The sequence below is a fragment of the Atractosteus spatula genome, chromosome 11, assembly GCF_055471065.1.
Source record: "Atractosteus spatula isolate fAtrSpa1 chromosome 11, fAtrSpa1.hap1, whole genome shotgun sequence".
NCBI classification, from domain to species: domain Eukaryota; kingdom Metazoa; phylum Chordata; class Actinopteri; order Semionotiformes; family Lepisosteidae; genus Atractosteus; species Atractosteus spatula.
Genome location: NC_142716.1, coordinates 44879734 through 44906158, shown reverse-complemented (window position 1 = coordinate 44906158; position 26425 = coordinate 44879734). Strand labels below are relative to the sequence as shown.

The following is a 26425-nucleotide window of genomic DNA, read 5'->3' as shown; positions in this document are numbered from 1 at the left end:
AGTGCGAGACAGACCGGGAAGGATCTCGAGTTGAGGTGCTGTAGTAGTTGATTCAGCAGCAGACGCACCGACAAAAATAACGCCTTAAACATTGTAACGAAAATCATGTGCCTCTCAAACGCCTTCTTCAGATCGTGGTAAACCTGAGAAGTTATCCACGAGTCAGTGAAGGATAAAAAAAAAAAGAAGTGAGCAGATGTTTTACCAAGCGCCTGAACAAACTTGGGTCTTTTTTTGCGCTTGTCGGATCAAATAAAAAACAAACAATAAAATACACAGGCTAGTGTACTAAAATAACCACAGTCGCAACCCGCGATCAGCGAACTGGGGATCCTTACAGAATAATTAAACGGTGTGGATTTTGTGGAGATAAAAAGAATCGCATGACGGTAAGTTAACCATTGTAGTTGTAGGTGGAAACTAAACTTCGCTGCATAGCGATGTTGCGTAAACTGTAGTTACAATATAATTCTTATAATGTATCGTGGATTGGAGAATTTACAGGATTTCTGTAATACAGAAATAGCATGGTAAATAGACTGTTTCAATACCTGAGTAGGTTTTAATTGTATTTAAAGCTTGTAATACGTGCAGAGCCAATGAAAAGAGCGATACGTGAGCGGACTCCTGATCTTTGTTCCTGTGTTAATTTGTATTTAACACAAAGGATTTTCTGTCCCTCAGATAGGTGCATGCACAGTACTGCAACTCGCATTTGCCTTGCCGTGGCACAGTCTCGGATAAGGGAGTGTCTGAGTGAGCTCGCCTGTTTTACTTGAGGTACAAAAGCCGTCTCGTTCTTGCCTAAGACGCGTCTCCTTGTGAGGCTGCATCACTTAATTTAAACCCTTTCTCCTGGTGCTTTACTTCAGCAACGACTAGTCCCTTTGTTGTCTTAACGCCAGACTGCTTTTGATTCCGCTTCACAACAAAGGGTGACTGCGATAGCTTTTATTTTTGTTTGGCGGGATGACATGGCTGTGTCCCGGCTCGGAAAATTCCCGAAGCTGTTTTTTGGCCCATAACAGGATTTGCAATGCCTCGTCCCAGCCCGCAAAGCTGAATGGTTAACCGCCTCCAGCGTGTACTTTGTACTGAGTTAACGTCCTTGCACATGAGAGAATATCCGCAGCCTTACGGTGTTTTTACTTCTCCTGATTTGATTAAAACGACGAGGCGCTGCTACTCTAGCGACTGTATGGCTGAAAAGGTTGTTCCGAGTTTCTCACATTGACTATCGAAGCCTCAAAATGAGTTTTAACCCAGCTTACTGGAAGCCAACAGAGGCGCTGTTTTTAGACTCTCCCCATCAGAGATGCCCTCTCTGTAGATTGCTTTGTCATTCTTCTGTCACCTCGTGTAAATCCAGGACCCAGATCCAGTTGACTGGACTGCCCCGTCAGGCCTGGTGTCAAGAGGAACAGACCTGCAAGGCAGGGAGGGCGCGCTTGAAAGATGTCGTTCATCCTGAGGCAGCCCGAGTCATTTCTAATAGGGGAAGAAATATCTCTGGCGTGTGGAGCCTCCACACCGATATACGCCTGCCATCCATCAGCTCTGATGATGATAAAGAGTAAAGTCGGAGCTGAAAGCCTGCGGGGCGAAAAGCAGTTGATGTCTTTAAAAAACGAAGAGGCTGTAAAGTTAATAGGCCCCCTGTTAGCTTCAGCACTCCTGCAAATGACCCATTAAGCACAGCCCAGTAAATGTGTTGGATGGTGGCAAGTGCTGTTTGAAAAATGGGGGGGATTATACTGCGGTCTGTCTAGATACAGTAAGCTAGGGCATGAAGGGATGGTTTGGGGGCGTGTTCAGTGGGAAAGGGAATTGTATCTGACTGCTGGGGTGATTGTGTCATTCCATTGGTGGGCCAATGACTTCATTCGAGTAGCCCATCAGTTTTAACGAAGCCTTTGTCTGCCCTTTGAGCAAGGCCAGGTGCAGACTGGTTCAGCATGAGGATTTTGCCCTCATTTCGTTGGCCTCTTGACATTCTCATGCACAACTTTGGTGACTGCGTAAGAGTGAGTCCTGCTGGTACAGAAACGAAAGGTTAGATTCCAAGAGTTCTCGTTTCCGAGCTCAATAAAGTTAGGGACGTGGAACAGCACAATTAGGATTGTGATAGGTATTTTTCTAAATCGGTGCTACATCAGACACGCCTTCCCTGTGCAATCAATGCTTTATATACCTCATGTGTACACGCCTATGAAAATAGCTTGCCCTGAGGAAGCGCAGTGTTAAAAATGGAGACTGAAACCAGTGCATGTATAACTATAGAAGCACTCGCAGACACAAGTTGTGCAACTTTCTTTATGAATAAAATCTATTTTTATTTCGCATAACAGCGTTGCGTGGTACATAGGAAGAGCCAGAGAGGTGGGGCTGTGCGTGTGGGAGGGGGGGCTTGGGTATTCACAGTGGTCGACAGCTGGAATTGGGCAGCAACTCCAAAGCAATGAAAATCACCTCCCATCCTTGTCTTACCTGTCCTGCTCCACCACTAAGGACGGTTCTAAAAAATAACATTCGGTCATCCGTTAGTGCTTGTGTAAGGATTGCAGCTTGCTGCTCTTTGAGAGATTATTTTTATCATGTTGTTTTGCCAGCTACGTCAGTTGGGAACAAATGCTTAGTTACAGTGATGACCTGGAGACCCATTTGCACAGCCAGACGTGTGTGAGCGAAAAACCTTGCTCAGGGTCAGAACAGCAGTGGAGAACCACTCAGTGAAGAACCTGGAGCTCGAACCCGCAACCCTCCAGGAATCTGGGATCGGAATCTAGAGCCCTGACTGCTCCTCCTCGATGCTGCCTGCAGTTTCTGTGTTTGACAGCAGTTCTGTCATCTACTCGGTCAAACGACTGAGTCGTGCTTTTTTTGGCTCTTTGTACAATTACTCCAAAAGTAAATCTGTATTCATTTAACAAGGCGTAGGAAAGATAATACTGTCATGAATTCCTTCTGTTGGTCAGTAAATGAGAAACACTACAGGCTTTGAGAACTTCTCTCACTTGTGACTTTTGCTGGTCTGTACTGCTTTTCTAACAGTAATCAGTTGTCTAGACAGAAATCATCATAGACTTTTGGGCACATAAAATGATTTGTGGCTTGTATCCAGTGTTATTGGAGCAGCCCGCTCCGCAGTCATACTTTTTGATGGTCAATGTGCTAGTGGTCGCACCATAAAGAACTGTTTATCTTTTTTGCCTGACCTGAATGTTACGATTGCCCATTGTGTTGCTGAAAGACCACTTGTTTGACCGACCTTTGTGTAAATACCGAGACGGAAAGGGCACACGATTGGGCAGTTCGCTCCATTGTCATGGCTTGGTTTGCTTTGTGCTGGAAGAAGTGTGGAGCAGTTGCCAGACATCTGACTTGCATTAAAATGATACAGGCTGGGGGGGATGCTGACCACTGAAGGACATTGCAAGCAGCTCTTTGCCCCCCCTCTGACTGACTGTCCCCCCCATGGAGACACTACCTCCAGGTCCCACAGCCCTGTCCTGCTGGGGCCAGAGCCTGTTAAGTGTCGATCAGGCTGACCTTTTCCTCTGATGACACAGTAAAACTCCGGATTGAAATACTGTACAAAAACGGAGAAGCTTTGGTGCAGCTGGTTTTTGTAGGGAACCGTTGAATCATCAGTTTCTAATGACTTGGAATAATTTAATTTGAACAATTAGCTAAGTGATATTTAAATAAATAATGTTGAGCTTTTGGAACAAAACTATGAATACCCTCCAGCCCACGAGAACCCATCATTCCATAATTGATCAAATTGCTTGGACTAACTAGACCAGGGTGGCAAACCCCTTTTTGCAAAAAGATTTCTGTCCAGTTTTTGCCGTTCTTAGAAGCCCAAGCAGGCACAAAACTCACAGAGATTCATGGGCCATACAGTGGGTAAGTAGTCTCCCATTGCCTGTCTCATGTGTTCATGCTACAGTTTGCACTTCTTTGCGTTTAATTGAAGAGGTGTGCAGTAGACCATTTTCAGAAGATGCAGAAGATGGTTGCTGTACGTAACATATTTCAAACTCCTGCTTTGCCAAGCGCTCCTTTTTGTTTGAGTTGAATGTTAAAGTAAATATTGTTGCATCTTGAAAACGAATGGACCTCTTCCAAGGCAGAAGTGTTTATACTCGTTGAGCCTGGGGCCAGACCTCGGCCAGCAGCTGGACGGACTCCTCTCCTGGCCTGCTGTGCTCTTGCTGCTCTTGCCAGAGAGCTGACAATGTGCATTTTTAATACAGACGCATATTAGACAGACCAGCTCTACAACCAGCATGGCTTCTTAAAGTAAAAGAGTGCAGCTGCCAGGGCCCGTTCTAGATCTATGGCGCATCTGAAGGAGATTGTCTTCTCCTCTTGTCCTCCTTCTGTGAAAGTCTTTGCAAGGCCAGTTTCTGGTGCTGTATAGAATTGGCTTTCCTCCCAGGAGAAAGTGATGTGTGTGCATTTTCCTTCAGTCTGAAGTGAAGTGCAGCTGGAGGGAAGAGAACTAGAGAACTTGAGACCTCGGACAGGCGGCCTGTTTGTATCCACGATTCTGAACGAGATGAGGAGGTCTAGAGCATCTGCGCAGCCTGGAGAAGAGCAGGGTGTGCCTCACCCCCTGTGCATGCCCTTTGTATGCTGGCCTGTTGAATCACCCTTTCTTGTTGCTTTGTTTGCTGTAATAACTGACTGACATTTTCAAACATGGCTTCTGAGAAAGACTTCTGACTTGTATAGGGGATGTGACTGAATAGGAGGGGTAAGAATTAGCTTATTGAAAGTCGCCATTGCACTGCATGCTGCTTCATGTTGCTTTAATCTCCTGCCTCAGCCACTGTGGAGCTGTGCAAATATACAGAAAGGCAACAAGACCGCAAAAATGCTCATTAGTTACATGGCTAATGCTTCTTGGTGTAGCGAGCTGGTGTGATGCGTAAAATAGCAGCCTACTTTGAAACAACACCGAAGGCTTTTGCAGAATAAAAGTTCATGTGGAAAAGCTAAAGAGAGAAACAATTGGAAAGGCTGGCTATTTGCAGTTTTCACATTGCTAGTCCGTTTCGTGTTGCAGAAGAGTGCCCTCTGTGTTCGTCAAATGCACGGTTCTGCATTAGCTCTACATTTGGCATCCTCGTGCTGTGCTTGCATGATTGCTGTGATCCGTGTGTGGCAATGTATGTATGTAGGCAGTGCTGCTGTCCGCTCCTCCTCCTCTGCATTCCAGGAAATTCCAATGTAAACTGTTTGTTTTTTCTGGAATTTGGCTTGACGGCTAGTTGCTGCAGACAGTGACCAAAGGCTCGTACATTGCTGGAGAGGGCTGTGTATGTGTGCAAAGCAGCATACATTTTTGTGGGATAGAGGCTGGGTAGGAATGCGCCGGTCAGGTTGTTTGGTGGCCAAACATGTACTGAAGTACAGGAAGGAATGCTCACGCATTAAGCTGTGTTAATCCTCTGTGAGGTAAAGTGAAAGCTCCTGTCTTCTTTGACCCCCTTCCTATTGAAGCTGTTTGCATAAGAATTGATGGTGCATATTTGGTGCATGTCCGGTCTTAGGTTGGAGAGGTGGAGCTGCTTCAGCTTGCAGGCTGCAAACTCCAGGTTAATTCCATGCCAAAAGCAGGAAGCACGCAACGTTTGAGACAAACATTCAAAAACGTGAAGTTAACCTCTGCTATACCCTGCCTTGGGTCAATGGTGAACCTGGTTGTAAGCAAATCCATTTATTTCTGTAATATTCTTCATTTAACTTCCTTGTGTTTCATAATGTGAGTTCTTGAACTCAGTTGGCATTTAAAATACTTTGTGCTCCATACAATACTTCATTACACTGTTCATCACCATACTTGCCCATTATGTTGACAGCTGTATAACCCCTGACTGAGATCACAGGCAGGAGAAACAGTTGCCTGCACTAAGTGTTGTACTTTGTCTGTTATGCCCCACAGAAGGCAGGTGTTGCTAGTATCTGTTAGATCTGTTTCAGAGATTTCATTGAGGTGAACAGGTGTGCCTGATTTTGTTTCTAGGCCTGTGCTTATGTGTGCATGAGTGTTCACTGCTTGTATCTGTTAGACCAACACATCATATTAAGGTGAGTGTTACCCTCATCCTGACTTACCACAGCTTGATTACCTCAGGTTTCGTAGTTTCTCATGAATTGACTGGCATTACTGCAGTTTACTCTGCTATTTTTCCGTTGGATTCTGCAGTAATTATTTGTAAGCATCAAACTGCTTTGTGAATATTTTGTACAATGTATGAGAGCCCCTGTTGTATTCACAGTTAACCAAACGATTCTTCCCCATTATAGTTGTTAAAGATTAGTTTTTTTTCCAGTTAGGCATGGAAACAAAAAAGGAACAAAGAGAGGTTACTTCTTACTTCCACGCTGAACACCAGAAAGAAGAAATAGTGTTTCCGCTGTTATGCACCTGAAGGAGGTCTTGCCTTTTGCTTTCCTGAAGACATACTTGTGAGTGGAGTTCAGGTGGAAAAGTTCCTTGTGGCCAAACCGCTCGGACACGGCTCCTCACATGCAGTGAAACAGCGTGGTGTGCAAACAGGTTGCCTATCCGGGTTGTGTCCGATAGGGCTTCTGTCCGGCTGTATTGTCCAGGGGGGTGTGGCAGGTAATTCCCACGCTCTCGGAGGAGCCACATCTTATTACATAAAAAAACAATAGCAGGATATAGTTTTCGGGAACAGAAATGGATCCTTTTGAACTGGGTGCATACCAAGCCTCTTTTCCAGTGTCATTAAAAGGAGAACTGCCAGGAAGCAGATACACTTCAAGTATGTGCCATTTCCTTCTTTATCAAGGAATAATATTCCTGTGGAGCCCCCCTTCTCCCGTTCGGCTTCTGTAATAGGAGATGGGCTGACCTACGTGGATGGTGACGAGGTAGAAGAGTAGGGGCTGCTTAGTGTACTTTTGGGGTGAGTGTATTTAAAAAGTGAAATGATTCATTCTTACTGATCTGTATCTAGATCCACTTCAATACCCTCGCCCCAGGCAATGTTCAGTGTTTCAGTTTTGGGGAGGCTCCATTACAGCATTGCCTGGTTTTGTCTTTTCTCAGCTGCTTTATCTGCTGAAACCAGGCCCTGGTACGACACATTCTGGTCTGTGGTTCAGAGTCCAAAGGGTTCTCAGACTTCAATTGCTGGCTTCTGTCCGTGTCAGAGGAACAGGAACAAACCTGCTCACGGATATCGCAGTCGTTGCTTTGTAAGAGATCTCGCTAAAGAAGTGGCCTTTGGTTTAAAATATTTGTCTCCCAAAATGGCTTCAGTGCGGTGTGGTAAGCCTTGTAAGATTCTTAGCCTCTTCTCCTTTCAAACAGGGCTTTTCTTTCAGCTTCTGCATTGATAATTTGCTGATAAATGCTGGAGAGCACGTTGTGAATAGTACTTGGAGCAGAGTGGCAAACCCTCTGTAGGAGCTGGCGTGTGTGTGTGGGGATTCCACAAGGATAATTACAGCTTTGCTGGTTTCCAGCTGCACAGGAATAAATAAGTAGTGCAAAGAAGTGAGACCTGTTCTGTGTATGTTTTCAAAGCTGAGCAGAAGACACTGACACACTTAAAAGTGTTCCTTCTTTCTTCTCCCTGTTATTTTGTCACAACAATTTGTTCATTCCAAAGATGTGGTACAGTTAATTGCTTTCAGAGTGCCTCTGCGGAGCCCCTTCCAGGCTTAACTTGTAACTCGGCGCTCATGCAGTCCGTCGGAAGATAAAAACCTTTCTCCACTTATGTGAACATGGGGAAAATGTTACCTCTTGCGTTTCATTGTTGTCTCGCGTTGTTGAGGTCTGGGTCGCATGTACCGAAGCAGGCCGACTCCGGAGCTAGCCTTTCAAAAGAATTTCCCCACCTTGGGGGGAAAAAAGACCTTGTACTAACTCGTGAGAAAAACTGTGGCAGATTTGAATGGGGCTCCGAACCTTGACAAGTTAGGATGTGAGGTCTCCAGAGACGTCCCATCTGGTTTCAATCATCTGGACTGTGGCACTCAGTCAGGTCCAGCTCTTTGTGGGAGTCATTCTTTTCCAGGAGCATTTGCCCCCTTGACAGTGATTAACCATTAACTCGCTGAATTCTTCAGTGTTAAGGCCCTTCTTATCTGTGAGAGATATGAGTTACTGGCAGCCCAATATGTGATCTCCTGTCACAGCCTGAGGAACAGTGAGTCTGTCTCCCAATAATGCTCCAGCTGCCTACAGTATATGTCAATATTTTATAATATGTCTTTGTTGTAAATGTCTGTAATATGTCTGTAGATTTTATTTTACTTTTATTTTTTGTTTTGTTTAATGTAAATATCATTACTTTCATTTGCTTTGGCAACACTGATTGTACCCATTGGTCATGCTAATAAAGCACCTTGAATTGAATTGAATTGATATCCTATCACAGCCTGAGGAGCAGACAGTGTCTCACAAGGTTTTACGTAATGTGTGTTTCCAGTAATGTTTATAATGCCAGTGTCTGTAAATACAGTTAAATGCTTCTGCATTGTTCAAGGCAATAGAATTCCTTGAATTTGAATTTGTGTGGCCAGCAGTTTGAGAAAAATAGCACCTCCCGTCTGTGCTACAAGCCCCTTCACAGTCCAGAGAGTCTTCATAGTTCGTTGCCTCTGTTCAGCTCTTATTCCACCTGGGCAGCTACATGTGATCACAAGCGTGCCAGCTCAGCACTGCTGAACTGTCTCATCTGATAGACTCTTTCCATCAGCTCTTTTTAGTAGAGCCTGGATACTGGCCAAATACAAATAGTGAACATAAAGTGTGGAAGATTCAGGGGATGCACTGGGGGAAATTTGTAAGGATTTTTGGTCCTGCTTTTTTTTGTCTAGAGCAAGACTCCTCTGCAAGTCAGCTAATATTCTGATTAACATCTAATCTATTAAGTGATGTCTGTGCTTGTTATTGATACCTCCTGTAATACACTCAGAGAGACTGATTCATTTTTTTTGGGTATTGCACTCCGAGTTCTGCTCATTTGTTTGCAAGGGTGTGCTCATCCGGAGCCCGAGAGGCGCTGACCTGCAGGTGACCCCAGTGGCTGGGCTGTGGTGATTCTGTGCCTGCCAGTGGACTTACCTGGGCACTGAGGCGTCCTGTCCTGTGATGAGAAGAGGCTTTTGCAAGAGCAGTAGTGATACCCCCCCCCCTCATTTTCCGGAAGAGCCAGAGCCTTTTCCTTCGGTGACTCCCAGACTCGGGGGAAACCTGTGCTCCGTGTCAAGGAGCTGCTTGTTCTGCTGCTCTGGGCACCGAGACTCCTAACAGCCCCGCTCAGGCAGAAAAACACACCTATTTAACATGACTCACTCACTGTGTGGCCCTTTAAGATCTTGTTTTTAGTGGGTGTCGCTCGCGTTCTAAAACTCGGCCTCTCTCAAGTGTGTTGTAATTGTTGTGTTTCCTCCGCATCGCGTTTGAAATCGGCTTGCGATAATCAGGTTTTGACGCGTCCGTGCTGCTGTTATTCCACAGAGGTCGCGCGGAGTCTGTGTCTGCGAGTCCTCTGCTCTGTTTGGCCACTGTCAGGAGAATCTCAATCCCCTCCAGAGCAAAGAGCGTCCGTCTTGAGCAGGTCAATGCAGTTGTCACTGCTTGTGCGAGCAAAGCTGTGTGGTGCCGGCCTTTCATTGCGTCGGGTTGGAAAGTGTTAGGTTTGAGCTGTTTGAGTGGGACAGTTGCTGTGTGTTGTGCACTGAGCTTTCGGCCACACGACATGAGTCAGAGGTGCGCCCTGCTATGCTGTGTTATACAGGGGGGATGACCACACGCTGAAACCACACACTGCTCAATACTGCGCTGCGTTTTGAGTTGACTGGATATTTGACAGATGCCGTGTTTCTTTACTTGCCCAAATGAATTTCCTCCAGTTTGTGATCCACGGTTTCTCAGCTTCCACGTACTACCGCTGTTGCGGCTCTATTCGGCCACTGTCAGAAGGATCGTGAAGACGCCTGCCCTGAGCAGGCTGCCGATGTCTCTGTCCTTTGGCAGGAAATAGGAATAGACATTAAAACTCTCGGCTGGGGTGCTAATGAAATAAGCAGGAGACCAAAACTGCCACGTTTTGACTCCCGATAATTTAACTGGCTCTTCACGGGGGCAGATTAGGGAAGTGGCCCCAATTAAGAAAGGCTCTTCGCTTTAAACATGCGTAGTGATGGAGCTCCGCCTTAGATCCATCCACACTGAAACGGGCTTTTCTGCTTAAAGCACTTGCTGCCAGCTATCACTTATAAAGTATGAAAAGCAAACAAACAGTCATTGTGGGAACCCATTCTTTTCATGCCAAGCAGGCAGACCAGTGGGATTAATATAGTTTTTACAAGCAACGGTTTTATATCCACCTCTGGTTAAATCATTAAGGACAGAGCCCATGCTGAGGGTTTTCTCTTAAAACAGCACTTTTACTGTTCCCTGGCGAGACCTGTGCGCCGAGAGAAGACATTTCTTTCCTGTGTTTAGGCCGGTTGGTGCAGTTGTGCCCTCAAGCGAGAGGGCCGTTGGAAAGGAGGAGGCTGGAGCGTCCTGTTGAGGGAGTGCCTGAGGAGACCAGGGGACGCGCGTTATGCGGTTTTTTATTTGCACGCGAGGGTTCCTGGAGAATTTACATGAGTGCTGCGCCTGCAGGCTCAGGCGCCTGTGGCTCACAGGTGTCCTGCATGTGAGAGAACAGGAAGAGGCGGCGTGCTTTATTTCCGCAGGGCAGTCACCGTTGGAGGGAAAGTGCCCTCCGCCCTCCCTTCCTGACAGCATGACCCACAATGTCAATACCACAGACCTCCTGCTCTCGGTCCTCCACAGTCCCATGGTGCTTTGCCTTTCCCATCCACTTTCTGGCAGGCTGACCTTGTGTACGTCTTTCTGTGAGACGGTAATTGCTGCGTTTGCTGAACAGAGGCTTAGTTTCTGCAGCACTGTTATCAGACGCTTATCATACTGGTGAAATGACCCGTTTGTCTGTACGGAAAAGCGAGTAATAGTGAAAGGGGGAGCTCTTTTTCTAAACTTTTCTTTTTCCTCCATTGTTGCAGTAGGTTTCTGAAGTGGCACTCTGATTTCAGTTATTTTGCTTTCCGATTCCTCTCCAGAAAAGGTTTTTCAGCCCCACTCTTTGCCAGGGGGTAAGATTGTGTCTTCAGAATGAGGTTTTTGTCATTTCAGAATCACTTTTTTTTTTAATTCTCCTGTGCAGACTCTTCCAATTTTCCCCCTCCCCCCACCCCCAGCCCTCCAGCTCCATCCTTTATGGGGAAAAATCCTTTTAAAACAAAAGCCCCATCCCATAAAACCGTTGGCGATCAGCACATTTAAAAAAAAAAAAGCAGCAGCCAGACAAGGATAAAGATAAAATAAAAGACAACTCAGTTGGAGTGAAAAATTGGAGACGGACACAATCGTCCTCTGTCTCGCTTTCCTCTGCTCTTCTCATTCGGCAGACTAATGAGGTCTGGGCACATTCCAAGAGGTTTAGGTAATACGTTTAGTGCAATAAGAGCACAGCTCTCCTGAAGAGCCCTGCCAACTCTGCACCCTGGTCGTGCCCATTCTGAGCTTCCTTTCTGCTCTGTAAATGTCAGGGAGGCGCGCTCTGCTCAGGCTGGGCTCCAGGCTGACCAATCAGCCCACAGAAGGAAAGCCAGTGGCCCCCATCACTGGGGTACCAAGAAAGAGACATTTCAGCATGCCAGCCTGTGCTGTTGTCTGTCACCTTGACAGATGAAACCTTGAGGAATAAAACAAGGGCTGACATTTATAACCCTCCTTTTTTCCCTTTCAGCATAAGACATTTTTATTTTACTTATGCACCAGTGTGACATGCACATCCACATGATTTAACATCTGCCATACACCCGTCATCCCTGTCATTAACAAGATTGAGTGTGTAGAGATTGTCACAGTATAAATGATGCTGTACTCTTAATCCAGATCTCTAATGAGTTACTGGTGCTTAGAAATAAAGTTGTACCATTTCAGCTCTGTGGCTGCATACCCAAAGACCGCATGAAACACGATGTGATCGGGAAGCTGACCGATAGGACAGGTTTGAAAATGAGGGAGAAAACAGGATAAGCAGTATTAAGGTCTGTTTCAGTGGAGAGGTAACTCTCTTCAGTCAGTTGCAGGTGAGAGGAGAGAGGTCACGTTAGGGGTGTGGTACCAAAACGCGTGACTTGATCCTGCAGCAGCTAGCCTGTGTGTGGCAGCTATGCCTGAATCTGCCTGCGCCGTCTGTGCTATGCATGTGTATCAGGATATGTTCATTAACGTTTCCTAATAAACATGGGGCATTGGGAAAGTCTTTTTTGTCTATTATTTAACATTGACTAGAATTTGAAGTTTTATTTGTCCTGACAAACCATAGTTTCTCATCTCCTTCATCACTGAAAATTGCTAGTACCAATCAGAAATGCCCCCAGAGCACTTGCAGATAAGTAGCTTGACTGTATTGTTTTCTGGAACTTCCCCTGAATTAGTGTGCTTTTGACTAAAGGTTCCATGATTTGCTCTGTTCCGGAGGTGTGGTAGCTGTCGGCCAGATTTTAGAAGTATATGGTATGTAATTTAAAGAGGCGTTGGACCTAACAGGTGACATACTGCATACAGCTGCCCTTTCTGTGACTTGTGGGGACAGCATCTTGTGTAATTACCATTCATCTCTTGATCTCTTCTTGTTTTCTGAGCCTTTCAGTACAGGCTTTTAAAGTTGGCATCATCCCTTTTTAATTGTTCCCCAGTTTCCATACTGAATTGTTGTTTTTCCTTATGTGTTTCGCTCACCATACTGGGGCAGGCCTCACGATCGGCAGCAGTTTCCTGACAATGGTTAAAGACGTTGGAAAAGCACCAGATAAGGTCCTGGCTGTGGGGACTTGCTGTGCAGGAAACGGGACAAGTCATAACTAAAACGGGGTGCGTGTGGTGGAAAGCGGGTGTCCTTTAACAGGTGGGTTTTGGGAAAGTAAAAAAAACAGTTTAGGGAAACTCGAACACAAATTGACACCCTAGTTCCTCTGGAGTTCCAACTCAGCCCCTGTCAGTGTCCTCTCTAGACATGACTGCAGAGCTCAGCCTCAGCTAGTACTGACCCACTGTTAGTTGTCCAGTTACTCATAACAATGGTTAAAAATAAGTGGCGGGCATACAGCCCATCTGCCTTGTTAGTAATGAGTCCACGGATCTTATCCAGCTGTTTCTTGAATGAATGCTGCATACAATGCTGGTTACTGTGATCATTTAAATTAGGAGGGAAAGGTCAACATTTGTTTTTGCATTTTCATGACAGAGAATGGGCTGTCAATTACAAGGTTTGGCAACTCCTTAAATCAGTTGATGTAGTCTTTCTAGCCTGATGAAAATCTTTTTTTTATCATTGAAAGTGAGGTTGAGTGTATCATTTTGGTAGCACCATCAAACTTAGATAAGGTGTATCTGAAGACGTTACTGGTCCAGACAGATTTTACACTTCCTCAGCCATTAAGTGTTCTAAATATGTTGAGAGCATGTTTATTTTTTTAAGAATATTAGATTAATAGGATATCGCTTCAAAGCATTATCCAGTATTTGATTGGAGTGCTTTATCTAGGAACTATACGATTTAATTTTGTCTGTCTTTACTGATCGCCTGACAAATGTCGTTTCTATGTGCTGCTTTAATCTTTTATGATATCACATCAGATATGGCTTTTGGGGTGTAATGTGGCCAGACTTTATTCAGATGAACTGCTGATGGGATAGTTACCTTTGCCTCCATAACGGGATTAGCATTAAAAAGCAGGGCATGCATTTGTGAGGGGGTGCTGCCGATGACTGCCGCGGGTTAATTAATGGGACAGACGAGGCTCCGCTGGCGGCTAGTCTGAGCTCCTTTCTTGATCATTTGCATGCGAATGGCTGTGACCTGCAGCAGGGGCAGTTCAATGTGGTGTGGCTGGGAGTGCTCTGTGTATAAAGCCGAGGGCAGGCATCTTGTGCCATTCCGACAGAGGCCAGGGCTCTTGTGGAAAGCGAATCATTGCTTGACTTAAAAGGAAAGCTGTTCTTCGGGCTGTGTTGATGCTGAGCTGTGACCATTTTGGACCTCTTCGTATGCAAGATGGCAGCAGCTTGAATACCTGGACTCCTTACAGCCAAGAGTGTTTAATTGCTGTCACTTTGAAGCAAAGCAGAGCTTGGGTTGTTAAAAGCAGCTTCAACCAAGGTAGGTATGAGAGCTTGTTATTCACATAAGCAGTTGAAAATTAAATGGTGATTGGTGAGCACGCAGTACAAGGCCAGCGGCTCGCCTGAGACGTGCTCCGGAGGACAGCATGTGACCCAGTGTCCAGACGTGTGCAGTGAAGGGGAATGTAATAAAGCAGTAGTACCCAGAACATAATCTTGTGAAGTTTTAGTGAAGCCTTTTGTAAACATAAATGGGCATGCTTTCAAGTAAAAGGCCTGGAGGTAAAGGTTTAGAATAAGTTCCCACTAAAGGTGTAAATGTTTCTGTTGTGAGAAGGAGGTTATTGAGGTTAAAAAGAATAACCAATGTTTAGCCAATAGCCCTGTCTGCTAGAAACATCTTCATCTGGGTTTGTCAGTGGAGTGGAATAACTTTTTCAATGTAGTATTATTTTACCAGTTTGCTAAGAGATGTAAAAAGCGATGTAGAGCAAATATTAGATTGTTAATGAGAACAATTGCATGGAGCATGAACCCCAGGAAGGGTAATTCTCCTACTTCCTCTCCCTCTCAGGGTTCACTTGACATTGCCTTGACTTCTGCTTAAACCAGGAGAGATGGCCATTTGCCCTCTTTGGTAGGTTGATCCCAAGGTTCTCAGCCAGACATCTTATAAAAGAAGTCAGGTTATAGGCATCAACAGCATGGCTGGGTGGCCTGTCCAGACTCTTGTCTAAAGAAGTTTTCCTGTGCACTTATACGTCATTTTCGCTTGTGTCCTCTGGTTCGTTCATTCTAAGGAAATCTGCTGGGATGACTGTCGATTCCTTTTGAGGTTTTTCCAGTACTTCCCCTCATTAGCTTCTTTTTCCAAGACTAATAATGTACAGTTCCTTCAGCCTGCCAGTTCAGGACATTCCTTAACCCCCAGAATGTGTCTGGTTCCTCTATTCTGGAAGGCATCCAAAGCAACAGTTATCTTTTCTGTGATGTGGTGATCACAATTGTACATAATTCTAAACAAGGCCTCACTAGTGCATTATAAAGTTTTAACATTTCAGTATCGAAAACATAACTTACTTTTTGTTTTAATAATTTGATCTTCCGGCTGAAATGCCAAGTATCTGTAGACGTACAAATTCAAGACATCCGGACCTAGACCCTTTCCTCCACTAGATCTTTTTCTCTTAAGGGAAGGTAGGAAGAGATTGAGGTGAAGTAAAAGGATTGGGAAAACAAACTCTTCCTCTTAATCGGATCGGATGAAGACTTCATGCCTGAAACAATATTGTTGGTCTGGGTCAGGTTTACCATCCATGCATAAAAACGTCCTGTTTGAACACCATGAGTCTTTTCAGTGAAGAAATCCAGTGTTGCGAAGCTCCTTGCGAAGCTCCTGATTTCAGATATTGTGATTGTTGTTGAACGATGGAAAGTGAAAACTGTCAGATGTAGTGGGAAATTGAAATGCAGTTCCCTTTTAGGGAAATTATGATTAGTTGTTTGGTTTTGAAAGGTCATTGCCAGGGTACAGCTAAATGCTTTTCAGTGAGAAGCCACACACATTCTTGAAAAGTATCGACAGTGGTAGTTAGATATTGATCATCTGTCTGTGGTATTTCCTGCCTTCTTGAATTTGCTTAATTGTCTGGGTTATTTTTTTTTGCGCCTCCGATTGTAAGATGTAGTTTGGCATTGCTGGTGGCAACGGCTCTGTGCACCAACATGGGCAGCGCATTCACTTTGAATGACAGTCGTACCCATGAAGGAGCTCATGGGGGCTGCCAGGCCGTGTGTTCCAAACTGCTGCTTCCTGTGAGAGCGGGAGAGTAGCGGTACGCTGTGCTCCGGGAACGGCCTGATCCTCCCGGCTCAGTGCAGGCCTGGCCAGAGTGAGAGAGGCAGGAGCTTCCTGGGAGCCGGCGCGGCAGCTGACAGGACCCCCATCGCTCAGGACCAGGAAGAACACAGAGTCCCAGGCCGAAAATCAACTCCGGATGTGGAGGGATTATGGAAACTGTTCTCTATTCCATATGTTCTCTATTAATTTTTTTCCCCCCTCTGTAAGAGCAAGTTTTCTTTTCGTCCAATCACTTGATTGTTTCTTGCCAGTGTTGCTCTGGGAAAGAACCGCGGGTCGTGTTGTGCTTGCAGTGTCTGTGCACCACACCTCGCGCTGCAGGAGCTGCTCTCTTGTCTGTGGGGAGTTTTTCCCTCCAGTAGTCAGTCAGAGCCTTGGCAGGTGAGTGTGGTGTTGGCATTGGTGGGAGGGGGGCGGGTGTATCATATTTCAAGGGCATTTTAACGAGAAAGGCCGTAATGAGTAATGGTGTAGCATGACTTGTAAGCTTGAGGCAGGAAACCTGAACTGAGAGGGTGAGGAGGGAGGGGGTGCCCTTTTGTTTTAAATTGTGATGACTGTAGTGCGAGTTGTACAGGGAGAAAGTGCACCCTGGAGTAGAGGATTCTGGGATCGATTCAAATAATTGAAAGATTATTGAAGCCCTAATGTAGCAGATCCCAATAAGGGCATTGTTATTTTTACGTTGGAATCGATTATTTTTCTTCAATGTCAGCCCCTTCGGAGTTGCCGAATGTTTCGGGCCTGGGCTGTCTGGCAACTGCTCCTGTACCTGTTCCTGGGCGAGAGTTGATCCAGAGTTGGTCAGCAGGGCCTCTCTTTACCTGTAGCCTGACAAAGGAGGAGTCTGCTGTGCTTCTTGTTGGCATCACTGCAAGCCTATAAGGGCACACTGAATGGGTGGCGTAGCTGGTGGTCAGAAAGCCAAGAGCGCCAACTAACCCTAGCCCCACCAGGACAGTCCGGGCCGTCGTGTCATGTGGCTCGGGCTCGATGTAGCAGTGTCTGGGCTGTTGAGCTCAGCCGACACTTGCAGACACATGCAGGAGCCTCACAAACTGAAGCCGAGTGCTAACAGTATTGCCTCTTGCCTACACAGAGCACAGATCCCCCGAGATGCAACATGTTGTCAAGCTGTGAAACTGCTGAATCCAGCACAGCAAGCGCATCGTGTTGACAGAACAGTAGCTTGAAACGCCCAACCAGCTAATTACAGACTGGCTTCTTGCTGCAAGTTGTTTTTCTCTCATCTGCTTAGAAAACATGCTGATTAACATGAGACCTACACTGCTAAAAAAAACATTCCATTTTAGCATTGTTGCACTCTTCCTTTTCAGTGCCATTTAAATGGTTGACCGTGTTGTAGGCAGTGCTTAGTGTTTCTCTGTGCAGGCTGGAAATACTGAAACCTTAAGGAGCTCTATGCCGATTTTCGAAGTGCAGCGGGATGTGGCTTTTCTCATTATTTGCTTTCTATTTTTACATCGGGATTATTTTGTCTGTGGGTGGACGAATTCTCCAGACTGAATGGAAACTTGGAAAGGCTTGAGGGGTCGTTAAAAGTTTTTCCAATAACGAGGTTAACTGTTGAGTGTTGTTACAGGCAAGACAACTGAATCCAGCTGTCCTTCAGCACTCCGCCCATCTTGTTGTTTTTCACTCTCGCATCTGCTCAGCTTCGCAGACGGTTGCTTAATGGAATTGGGCTTGTAGACTTGGGGAATGTTTGTGTGCTTCAAGGCTAAGATTTTCCTTGAAATGAAACTCACTTGATTTCAGGAAAGGATTCTCTGAACAGGTCTTCCCAGTCCTGCTTCTCATAGCCTACTGGTTTTCGTTGGGGCTGGATGCTCTGTTTTCCGCTCCTGAAAATTTTGCGGGTTGCTTGTTTTCCATGGATTTGGATGGGCAGATGTGAAATCGGATGGGTCAAAACTGATGTCAGAATGGTCTGATTAGCAAATTCCTTGTCACCTTTTCAGATTTGGTTTGCTAAAGCAGTTGGAACAAAAAAGCCAGCGGACCCTAGGATGTGCTTTCAAGAGATGGTTTCAAGCCTTTTGCTCTGCTCTGTCATCCATTTCTGATTTCCCCAGGTCACCATGTGCTTTGGGCTTGGGAGTGGTAATGTGGGGCAGGCAATGGGACAGTGCCCTCTGGCTGCGTGCTCGCGCCAGATCCTGAGGTTGGCACCAGCCAGTGGTTCAGGAACAAGCTTGAGGAAAAATCTGAACGCTGCAGACCATAATTACGCAGCCTTGCATGAGGTCATGGTGTAGCACTGAGACTAGAGGAGGAGGTCCCGCCAGGCGTGCTGCTGCACATGAGACATGGGTAGAGCGACATCCTGCTGCTGAAGCAGAGCCTTCTCTAGCAGCAGCTCGTTGGATCTTGACAAGTTTGCTGACTCTGGCCTGAAATCCATCATTCTGTGACTAAAAGCCAAACAGGAATTTAAAGGTTCATCAACACTTTTTTGCATTCAAAATAAGCAAAACCTCCACTCCTCAGGTTCCGGGGCGGCGTGGCCTGACCTGTAGCCTGCGTTGAGGGTAACTCGTACAGCATATGAAACCTGAGGTTTCAGTGACGACACATCCTCCCCTGTCAGCGACTCGGCTGGCTGGAAGGACGGTTTCTTGTTTTTTTAGGTGACTCCCATCAGCGAGACGCTCGGCCGAGCCCCGAGGGCTGTAGCTCAAAATTGCCTCATTTGTTTCAAGGGGGGGAGGAAATGGGCTGCAAGTGAACGTGCAGTAGTGTGCCGACTATTTTTTTATCTCTGTGATTACTGTCAAGCCAAGAGTGCTGGGTGTTAGCGCTGGCGGACTAAGACACACGAGCAGCTGTACTGGGACAGACGCTACTTCTGTTTGTCAACATTTATAAGTGCCTGCAAACAGGCCTCCCTGAATAATAATAATAATAATTGCTTACACTTATATAGCACTTTTCTGGACACTCCACTCAAAGCGCTTTACAGGTAATGGGGACTCCCCTCCACCACCACCTGTGTGCAGCTCCACCTGGATGATGCGACGGCAGCCATAGTGCGCCAGAACTTTCACCGCACACCAGCTAATAATCTAATCAAGTACTGAAGAGAAAGAAGAAAGCTTTCAGAAACCTTAAGTTCATTTTAGGGGAAGCAATAACACAAGTTTTGTGTGTGGCGTAAAACCAGATTTTGATTTTCTTCGCCTAAAGCTGTAAATGACCCTTTAGAATCAGAAGCAGCTAGAAAATGAGAAAAATGCCAGACGAGAGCAACCTGATCCCTTGATGACGTAAAAACCAGAACAGGAGATCAAGAAGCGCCATCGAAGATTGTTAGAAGGGTCGAATCTTCAGAGGCTTGGTTTTACGTGTAAATTTCAACTTGTGAAGTCGGGACTGGAAATCATATGGAAGGCGCAGGGGCTCCCTGGGGTCTGCTTGGGAATCCGGAGCACGCTGATGAGAATTCCTGTTGTTCCACACATGTGGTTAGGAGAGAAGGAAGAGTCCTGAAAAACATGCTTGATGGGACGAACATGCCTTTCAGAAAAAATTGCTTTGAGTGCAAACCTCTGCAGTTAGGGTGAAGGACGACAGGTTATTTAATATATAATGGAGTACAGCATGGCAGTAATTCATTCTTAAGCATTTCTGGCAGTGTAGCTGTGATTTTGGAAAGTCTGCATTCCTTTAGCTTTTATTCTAAAAGGATGTAACTCCTTGGCAGCGTCACTGCGATAAAGACTGTTTCAATAAGCTGGGTGTCATTGCCCAGATCAATGTGCCAGTGCAACACACTGCGTTAGAGCTCCTTGGGGCTCTTGTCAACACTAGGTCTACAGATGATGGAGATGTCAGTGTAGAATAAGGCAAACGTGAGCTGAGAGTTGAGTACCTCCATTCTCAGATTCTCCGGCTTGACTTAGCCACCAGTCTTGCACTTTTCTCTTTTCCTTACCCATTTACAGTGATTTGGACCTTATGGTTCTGTTCTGTTTTCCCTGTGAGAGTCCTGTGTGCACCCCACTGCGTGGGGCAGGCCATGAACACTGCCCCCTGGTGGTGTGTTCTACCTGCATACATTTAAATGCGTCTTAAGACGGACAGGTGCTGGGGGTTTGTGACTGATAGAGTTGCAGTTATGAGGCCACTTCAATGTGTATCTTATTGTTGTGGGTCACACCTGGTTAGTTATAGTTCTGCTATTCAATACTTGCTTTTCTTGCAGGTGCATTGAACAGATCTACCATGCTTCTGGGTTTCTTTTTGTTTCCGTTCTAATGAATTCAGTGCATTAACAACCATTTGAACGTAGTCACCTGGAAACCATGTTTGACATGGAAAAGATTGTTTACTTGCAAGCTGGCAGGGAATTGAACAAACAGAAATGATTGTGAGGGGGCGGCTCTGAGGTGCTGATGGAGAGCAGGCTGCTCTGCCTCTCTCTGTGACTGCGGATGCTCAAGAGTCCTGGTCCTCTAATGCCATTTGCCGAGAGCAAGCTGACGATGCATCACATAATAGTTTTCTTGGCGAGATCAATATTGTAGTTGAAAATTATAATAAAGTTTTCACGCATGTTGCAGCCCATCTTTAAAATTGGATCCTTTTTATGTTGGTTTCTTCCACCTCTGTGTCTTGGAGTACTACAGATCTCCCTTTACTTTGAATATTCCAGTTACTGCTGCTGTCAAGACCTTTTGAAATTTGCGTTTTCGTGAAAAGCTGAAAGATTTACTAGTATTTTGCAACTCTGTGCTGTGAATTGTATTGTCTATAGTTAGTTGGCTCGCAAACATAGTTCTGTTTTATTGATTCTTACCGTCCGCTGTCTTTCCTTTTAAAGAATGAAACTATAGAATACCAGTTTGTCTGCCGTGCTCGTCAGATCTGAAACTAGAAGACTTGGTAGACGTCGGCTGTACATCTCATCCATATGGTTTCTCTTGCTTTTGTTTTTCAGGGTTGATCGAGAGGATTTTGGGGTGTCAAGACCAATGGTGGGGGGACTGCAATGGCTGTGACCTGGAGATATCTGGAAATTCTCGTACCCTGACGTCTCCACATAGCCCGCCTCCAGTGAGCAGAAGGACTCGAGCTTATTTAGGACTTGCCTAGGGAATCTCCCATCCCGAATCCTCTTCCCCTCGTTTCTCGGGAGCTGTGTCAGAATGCCGATCCTCAAGCAGCTGGTTTCGAACTCGTCCCAGTCCAAGCGCCGCTCGCGGGCCGATCTCACGGTGGAGATGATCAGCGCCCCCCTGGGGGACTTCCGCCACACCATGCACGTGGGCCGGGGCGGGGACGCTTTCGGGGATACATCCTTCCTCAGCACCCGCTCCGGGGAGCCCCCCCGCGAGGGGGACAGCCCGGCGCACTCCCCGAGCCCCAAGCCGGGGCTCTTCTCCCGCACGTTCCGGCACAGCCGGCGGTCCCAGTCCGTCACGCGGGCCGACAAGCGGGAGTCCACTCTGGCGCCGCCCAGGGGCTCCCCCACCTTCGTGAAGAACGCCGTGTCCCTGCCGCACCTCAACGACGAGGACGGGGAGAAAAGGGGTGGCCGCGTCCCCAAGAGCCTCTCCTCCAGCCCCCTGAAGAAGGCGCCGGACTCCGAGAAGCCTGTCAACGGTGCGGCGGCCGCCGCTGTCGCCTCCCCCTCCAGCATAAACAGGCCCTACGACCCCGAGCTGGATGAGAAGAACTTCGGCGAGCTGACAGACCTCCCCCCGTCGTCGCCCCCTAGAGTCGGGGGAGGGCTGAAACACGCCGAGTCCGTCATGTCCTTCCACATCGACCTGGGTCCCTCCATGCTGGGAGATATCCTGAGCGTCATGGATAAAAGCGCCTGGGAGGAGGACGATCTGGGGTTCGAGGAGGGGAGAAGCAGCGAAGGCAGGGGCTCGCCACCTCTTATGGGCCAGGGGGAGGAGGAGCCCCGCCCGCCCAAAGCTTCAGAATGCCAGGCTCACCGCGCCGGCCCCCTGACCCCAGAGCCCCAGCCCCGGCGCCAGCAGCTGGACACCTCGTCCATCTCCAGCGCGGGATCGGCGGCCCTGGAGGGGAGCCCAGCGCAGGGCGACGCGGAAAGCGCCAAGTCCAGCTCGCCGCAGGGGGAGGACGAGAAGGACTTCTCCTTCATGGACGAGGACGACGACGAAATTAGAGTATAAAGAGGAAAGACAAGTACGATCGCAGTCGAATCCATAATGGCATCTAGGACCTGGGCTTTTAGAGAAGGCACTAGCTGGGGTGTTTGGCTCTACCAGTCTACAGGAAGCTGCAGTTCAGTCCATCATTAGCATAAGGGAAAGCAAATTAATATTTGAGTTGGAATCACAGTATTAAACCTCGTCCTGTACTGCTGTGACTGTTCCTGCACTCTGCAGATGCCCTTGCTTCTGAAGCAGCAGGAGACTGTGTGGACTATTATGCTGAAATCCTTAAATGGTCCAGCAAGGACCAGGAATTAAGAAAACGACCTCTGAATTCTTGAAATATTATCATGACTGTTTTAACCTGTTTGTTTTTCTTAAATGACAGCCAAGTTCTTACACGCACTCAGCCATGTGCCGTTGTGCAGTCGAATGCTGTAAAAGAGAACACTATTCCACCACTGCTGCTGCTCGCACACTGCTGTCAGAACCAGAACCCTCATGCTTTCCGGGCCATGTTCCTCCTGATGAAGTTTCTAAACATTTACCTGCGCGCTGTCCTTCACTCACTCGAGTGCTTTGTGAACAAACGGCATTATGTAATGTGAGGTTATCGCTGCAGTTCAGTTTTTAAGCGGCGCTGCATTTAGAGATTACATTATCCAGTCCAACGGAAGAAAGGCGGTTCCTTATCGTGATCGAATGCAGGTGGCGCCAAATGCTTTTAAACAGGAAACGGGATTTCTTTGCTTAACCACAAGGGGATATACTGACAGCTGTTCTTAAAACAGTACAGTCAGTATTGGGGCCCCTAAACACTGAGCAGCATGGCTGAGGCTATAGTCAGTGCTGTTGAAGTGAACATGGACGACTGCAGTGTAGGAGTATCAGCAGCAATGATAAAGCTTTCCAGCCGTCACAGCAGAGTCGGATCACAGACGAGCCAAGGCCACTGCAATCTTCTAGCCTTTTGCCTAAAGAACATCCCCCCCCCTTAGAAAGCCGATTGGAATGAGCCTGAGGGTCAAGCCTACACGGACTGAACTGTGTTTTCCTGCAGTCTGGAGGAGCTGGGAGAGGAAAGGGGAGGGGAGGGACAGTGCATTCATCCCCCGCTGGCTGTGGTTTCTGGGAGGCAGCCGCAGTTGAAGAAAGTTGTCAGTGGGAAGTCAGGGCCAGAAAGCCTTCTCAGCTCTCTAAAATGCAGGTTTATTAAGTGATTCATGGTAGCTATTTTATCATAATTAAAACTCTCTGAGATGAATACAGTAATGGGGTGGTTTTCTTTATAATATTGTTTTTATTTTCATTGTTGTACCCTTTTTATAAACATAGGACCTATAAAAGTATTAATCTAGGCCGAACTTTGGTTTATTTCTTTTATCGTCTGCCCGCTTCCTCCAGACACCTGACGGGAGGCATAGAGCTACGCTGCTGGCGCGCAATTTCCTGTGTGCACAGGAAGAGAGTTCCAGTGTGCAGTGCATTCTGGGAATGGCAGTCCATGGAAGAGAGCATTTCAGTATCGGGCATGAGACACTGGCTACGAATGGAGATAAAAAGACACCCCAAACCTGGGATTGCTAAAAAAAATGGATTGTTCTGGAAGTCTTTTGAGAGTTACCCCCACCCTGCTTTAAAATTCACAGTGCATTCTGGGAGTGGAGGCTATTTTTTTAGGTTGTATTTTTTTTCCCTCAAAGGTACTCAAGCAATTATCTCTCGCCTCATTTTCCATGTAGCTGGCATTTGAGTTGGAGAGGCCAGTGGGGACAAAGATTTGTAGGCAGTAGTTAGGTCTATAAGTAAAAAAGCAATAGTTAAATGATGCAGACCCTTCACAGTGGACTCACGCCAGGCCTCCCTCTGCGAACTGTGATGGGACGTTCTGTTTCTTTACCTAAACATCTTCAGTTTGGGAAATGTAAAACACTAACTTTTCTACAGATGTAAAGACTTTAGAAATGTTCATTTAATGTGTATTTTGTATTTCAGCTGCAAAAGAAAGGAAATGCAGAAAAAAAATCAAACATTGTATTTATCTGAAGTGGCCTTTTCCTGGAATCGTCATGCAAAATAGTGCGGTTTTACCACCTCTGTTTCAGAACAAAGTTGTCCTACAATTCTTTACACAAATTCTTTGCAAATCAGGGTATTGAGTATTTTTGCTGGAGGTTTACAGAAGGAATCTGGTCGGTTCAACTCTGGAGGAGGAACAGTCATGTGCTGTGCAGCTTTCTGGGTCATTGTCCTGAGAAAGAAACTTGTCGGCTTTGTTTAAAATCTGTTTCTCTGCAGAGAAATTGTTTTAAGGAGTTCAGAGATGTGGTCAAAACACTTTGCAGTATCCTCCACAAACCATTGATTGAAACAGACTTCCTTTTCATTGTGCTGAAATCATCTGTGAGCTGTATGGCAGGCAGCAGTGCCCTGTGTGTCCACGTCTGCCCAGATGTGTAGGCTCCACAGATAGACTGGCCTTGAATTCCCACAGCTGTACACTCAAACACATGCCCCACCTTCTCTGTTGGAAAGAGGCACTTGTGAGCTCTTCAGGCCAAGAGTTTGCATTCAGACATTGTGTTGGAGGATGGATCAGTGACTGATTCCCCTTCCCCTTCTTGTAGATTCCTCTAACCTTATCTTCACACAGTCTCAAACATTTTCATACTCCCGAGAGCTGTATGTGTACCCATACTTAAAACAACAGAGTGGCTCTGCTGCAAAAACATTCAAAGCAGAAAGCAGGGTTTTTTTATACGTGATTGCTACCTTATTGGACAAACAAGAAGGCTACAACAAACTGCACGCTACAGTTGTGAGAATACGGGTTTGGGTCTAGTGCAGGCATCGTTTGACTTGAGAGTCCCGTAGGACTTGCACAGCCCACGTTTGACATTCGGGATTCTGAAGTGGCCATGGAGCTGCCTTGCTGCTCTGATGGGTGCCTGAAGGTGCAAACTAAACTTCTCCTCTGTGGCTGGAAGAATCTCCATCAGAACAGTGCTGTGCAGGTTACATGATTTCAAGGCTCAAAGCGTGGCCAGGCTTTACAGAAAGAGGCTGCTTGCTCATGGAAGAAACAGGTCATGTCATGTGCTTATAATTATGGGAAAGACAAGACAGCTGGACCCACGTTGTACTAAGATCAAGTCCACATCTAGCTATTTTAGTAAAACCAGATACTGATTAAGTAGCATGTCGTGTATAAGTGTCTGATGTTCTCTGGAAGGTGGAGAAGGAAGGTGTCAGCATTTTGTTTTAAAAGAGTTCATTTAAACCTTTCCAGAAAGGACTTTTGTTTTCTATGACTGCTAAGCCCAATAACAAAATGGCCATATTTGTGCTACCGCAGTAAGCTACTTTTAATATTGCGGAATGCCATAATAAATTTGTGACCTATTGTTGGACAAAATTGTTTTAGAGCATAAGGTGCCAAAGAAGACCTGTTTTCCATGGGTTTTTTTGTTTTATAATTCGTGTAGAGACAAACTACCTAATCTTCATTTAATGATATGAATCGGTTATACAATGCTTTGATTCTAAGACCTAGTTCTGGAGTAAATTCCAAAGTCAAATTGATAGTCTTGGAAATTAGCCAGAGACTGGGCTGTAATCTCTGTACGTTGAACTGAGCGAATGGAGCTACACCTCTTTCCATTTCAGGCTGTCACGCTGTACAGAACGTAGGGGCTGTATATTAAGAAAGCAGAGACCAGATAGACCTGTAGACCTCCCAGACAAGTGCTCGTTTTTGTTTCGCTAAATAAAATGAATGATCAAGATGTAGAGCTTGCCTCGGTCTAGGGGACAGTTTTTAAAAGTGCCAACGGTGATTCAGAAGAGATGTCTTAGCTGTGGCCCCTTGCCTTTCCCCTTGAGTGGCACAGCACTGCAACAGAGGAGCTTCAGTGCAGGGCGGAAGGTCAGGAGCTCGTCCTGCTGTGTGTGATTCTGTGTAGAATAGAAATTCCTCTGTTGTAACAGCCCGTTGGAATACCCACTCTGCATCGACATTGAAGAAAAATTAAATATATTTGTGAAGAACATGCATTTTTCTGAAAGTGTTCCATTTAAAATTATTTTTCAGTAGCTGAAATTTTTTTCATTTCCCAGTCCTTTGCTCCTCTCTCACTATACATATGTATTTACTTCCTGTTTCTCCTTCCAAATAACAAGTATATTTTTCAATAAAAGAAAACCTGGTAATCTTTC

The 26425-nt window shown here is 46.1% G+C and overlaps 1 protein-coding gene across 3 annotated transcripts; it reads left to right on the top strand.

Annotated features, from left to right (window-relative positions):
* cdc42ep4b (CDC42 effector protein 4b) lies at positions 1–26425 on the top strand. Of its 3 annotated transcripts, none has more exons than XM_088928012.1 (3): positions 1–389; positions 21022–22241; positions 23615–26425. In XM_088928012.1, the coding sequence occupies exon 2, from the start codon at positions 21230–21232 to the stop codon at positions 22226–22228; it is 999 nt and encodes a 332-aa protein (XP_088784138.1). In that variant the 5' UTR covers positions 1–389; positions 21022–21229; the 3' UTR covers positions 22229–22241; positions 23615–26425. The 3 variants fall into 3 exon arrangements, with proteins under 3 accessions (XP_088784138.1, XP_088784137.1, XP_088784139.1); XM_088928013.1 differs by lacking the exon at positions 23615–26425 and adding an exon at positions 685–780 and having other exon boundaries at positions 4–389; positions 21022–23574; XM_088928011.1 differs by lacking the exon at positions 23615–26425 and having other exon boundaries at positions 21022–23574.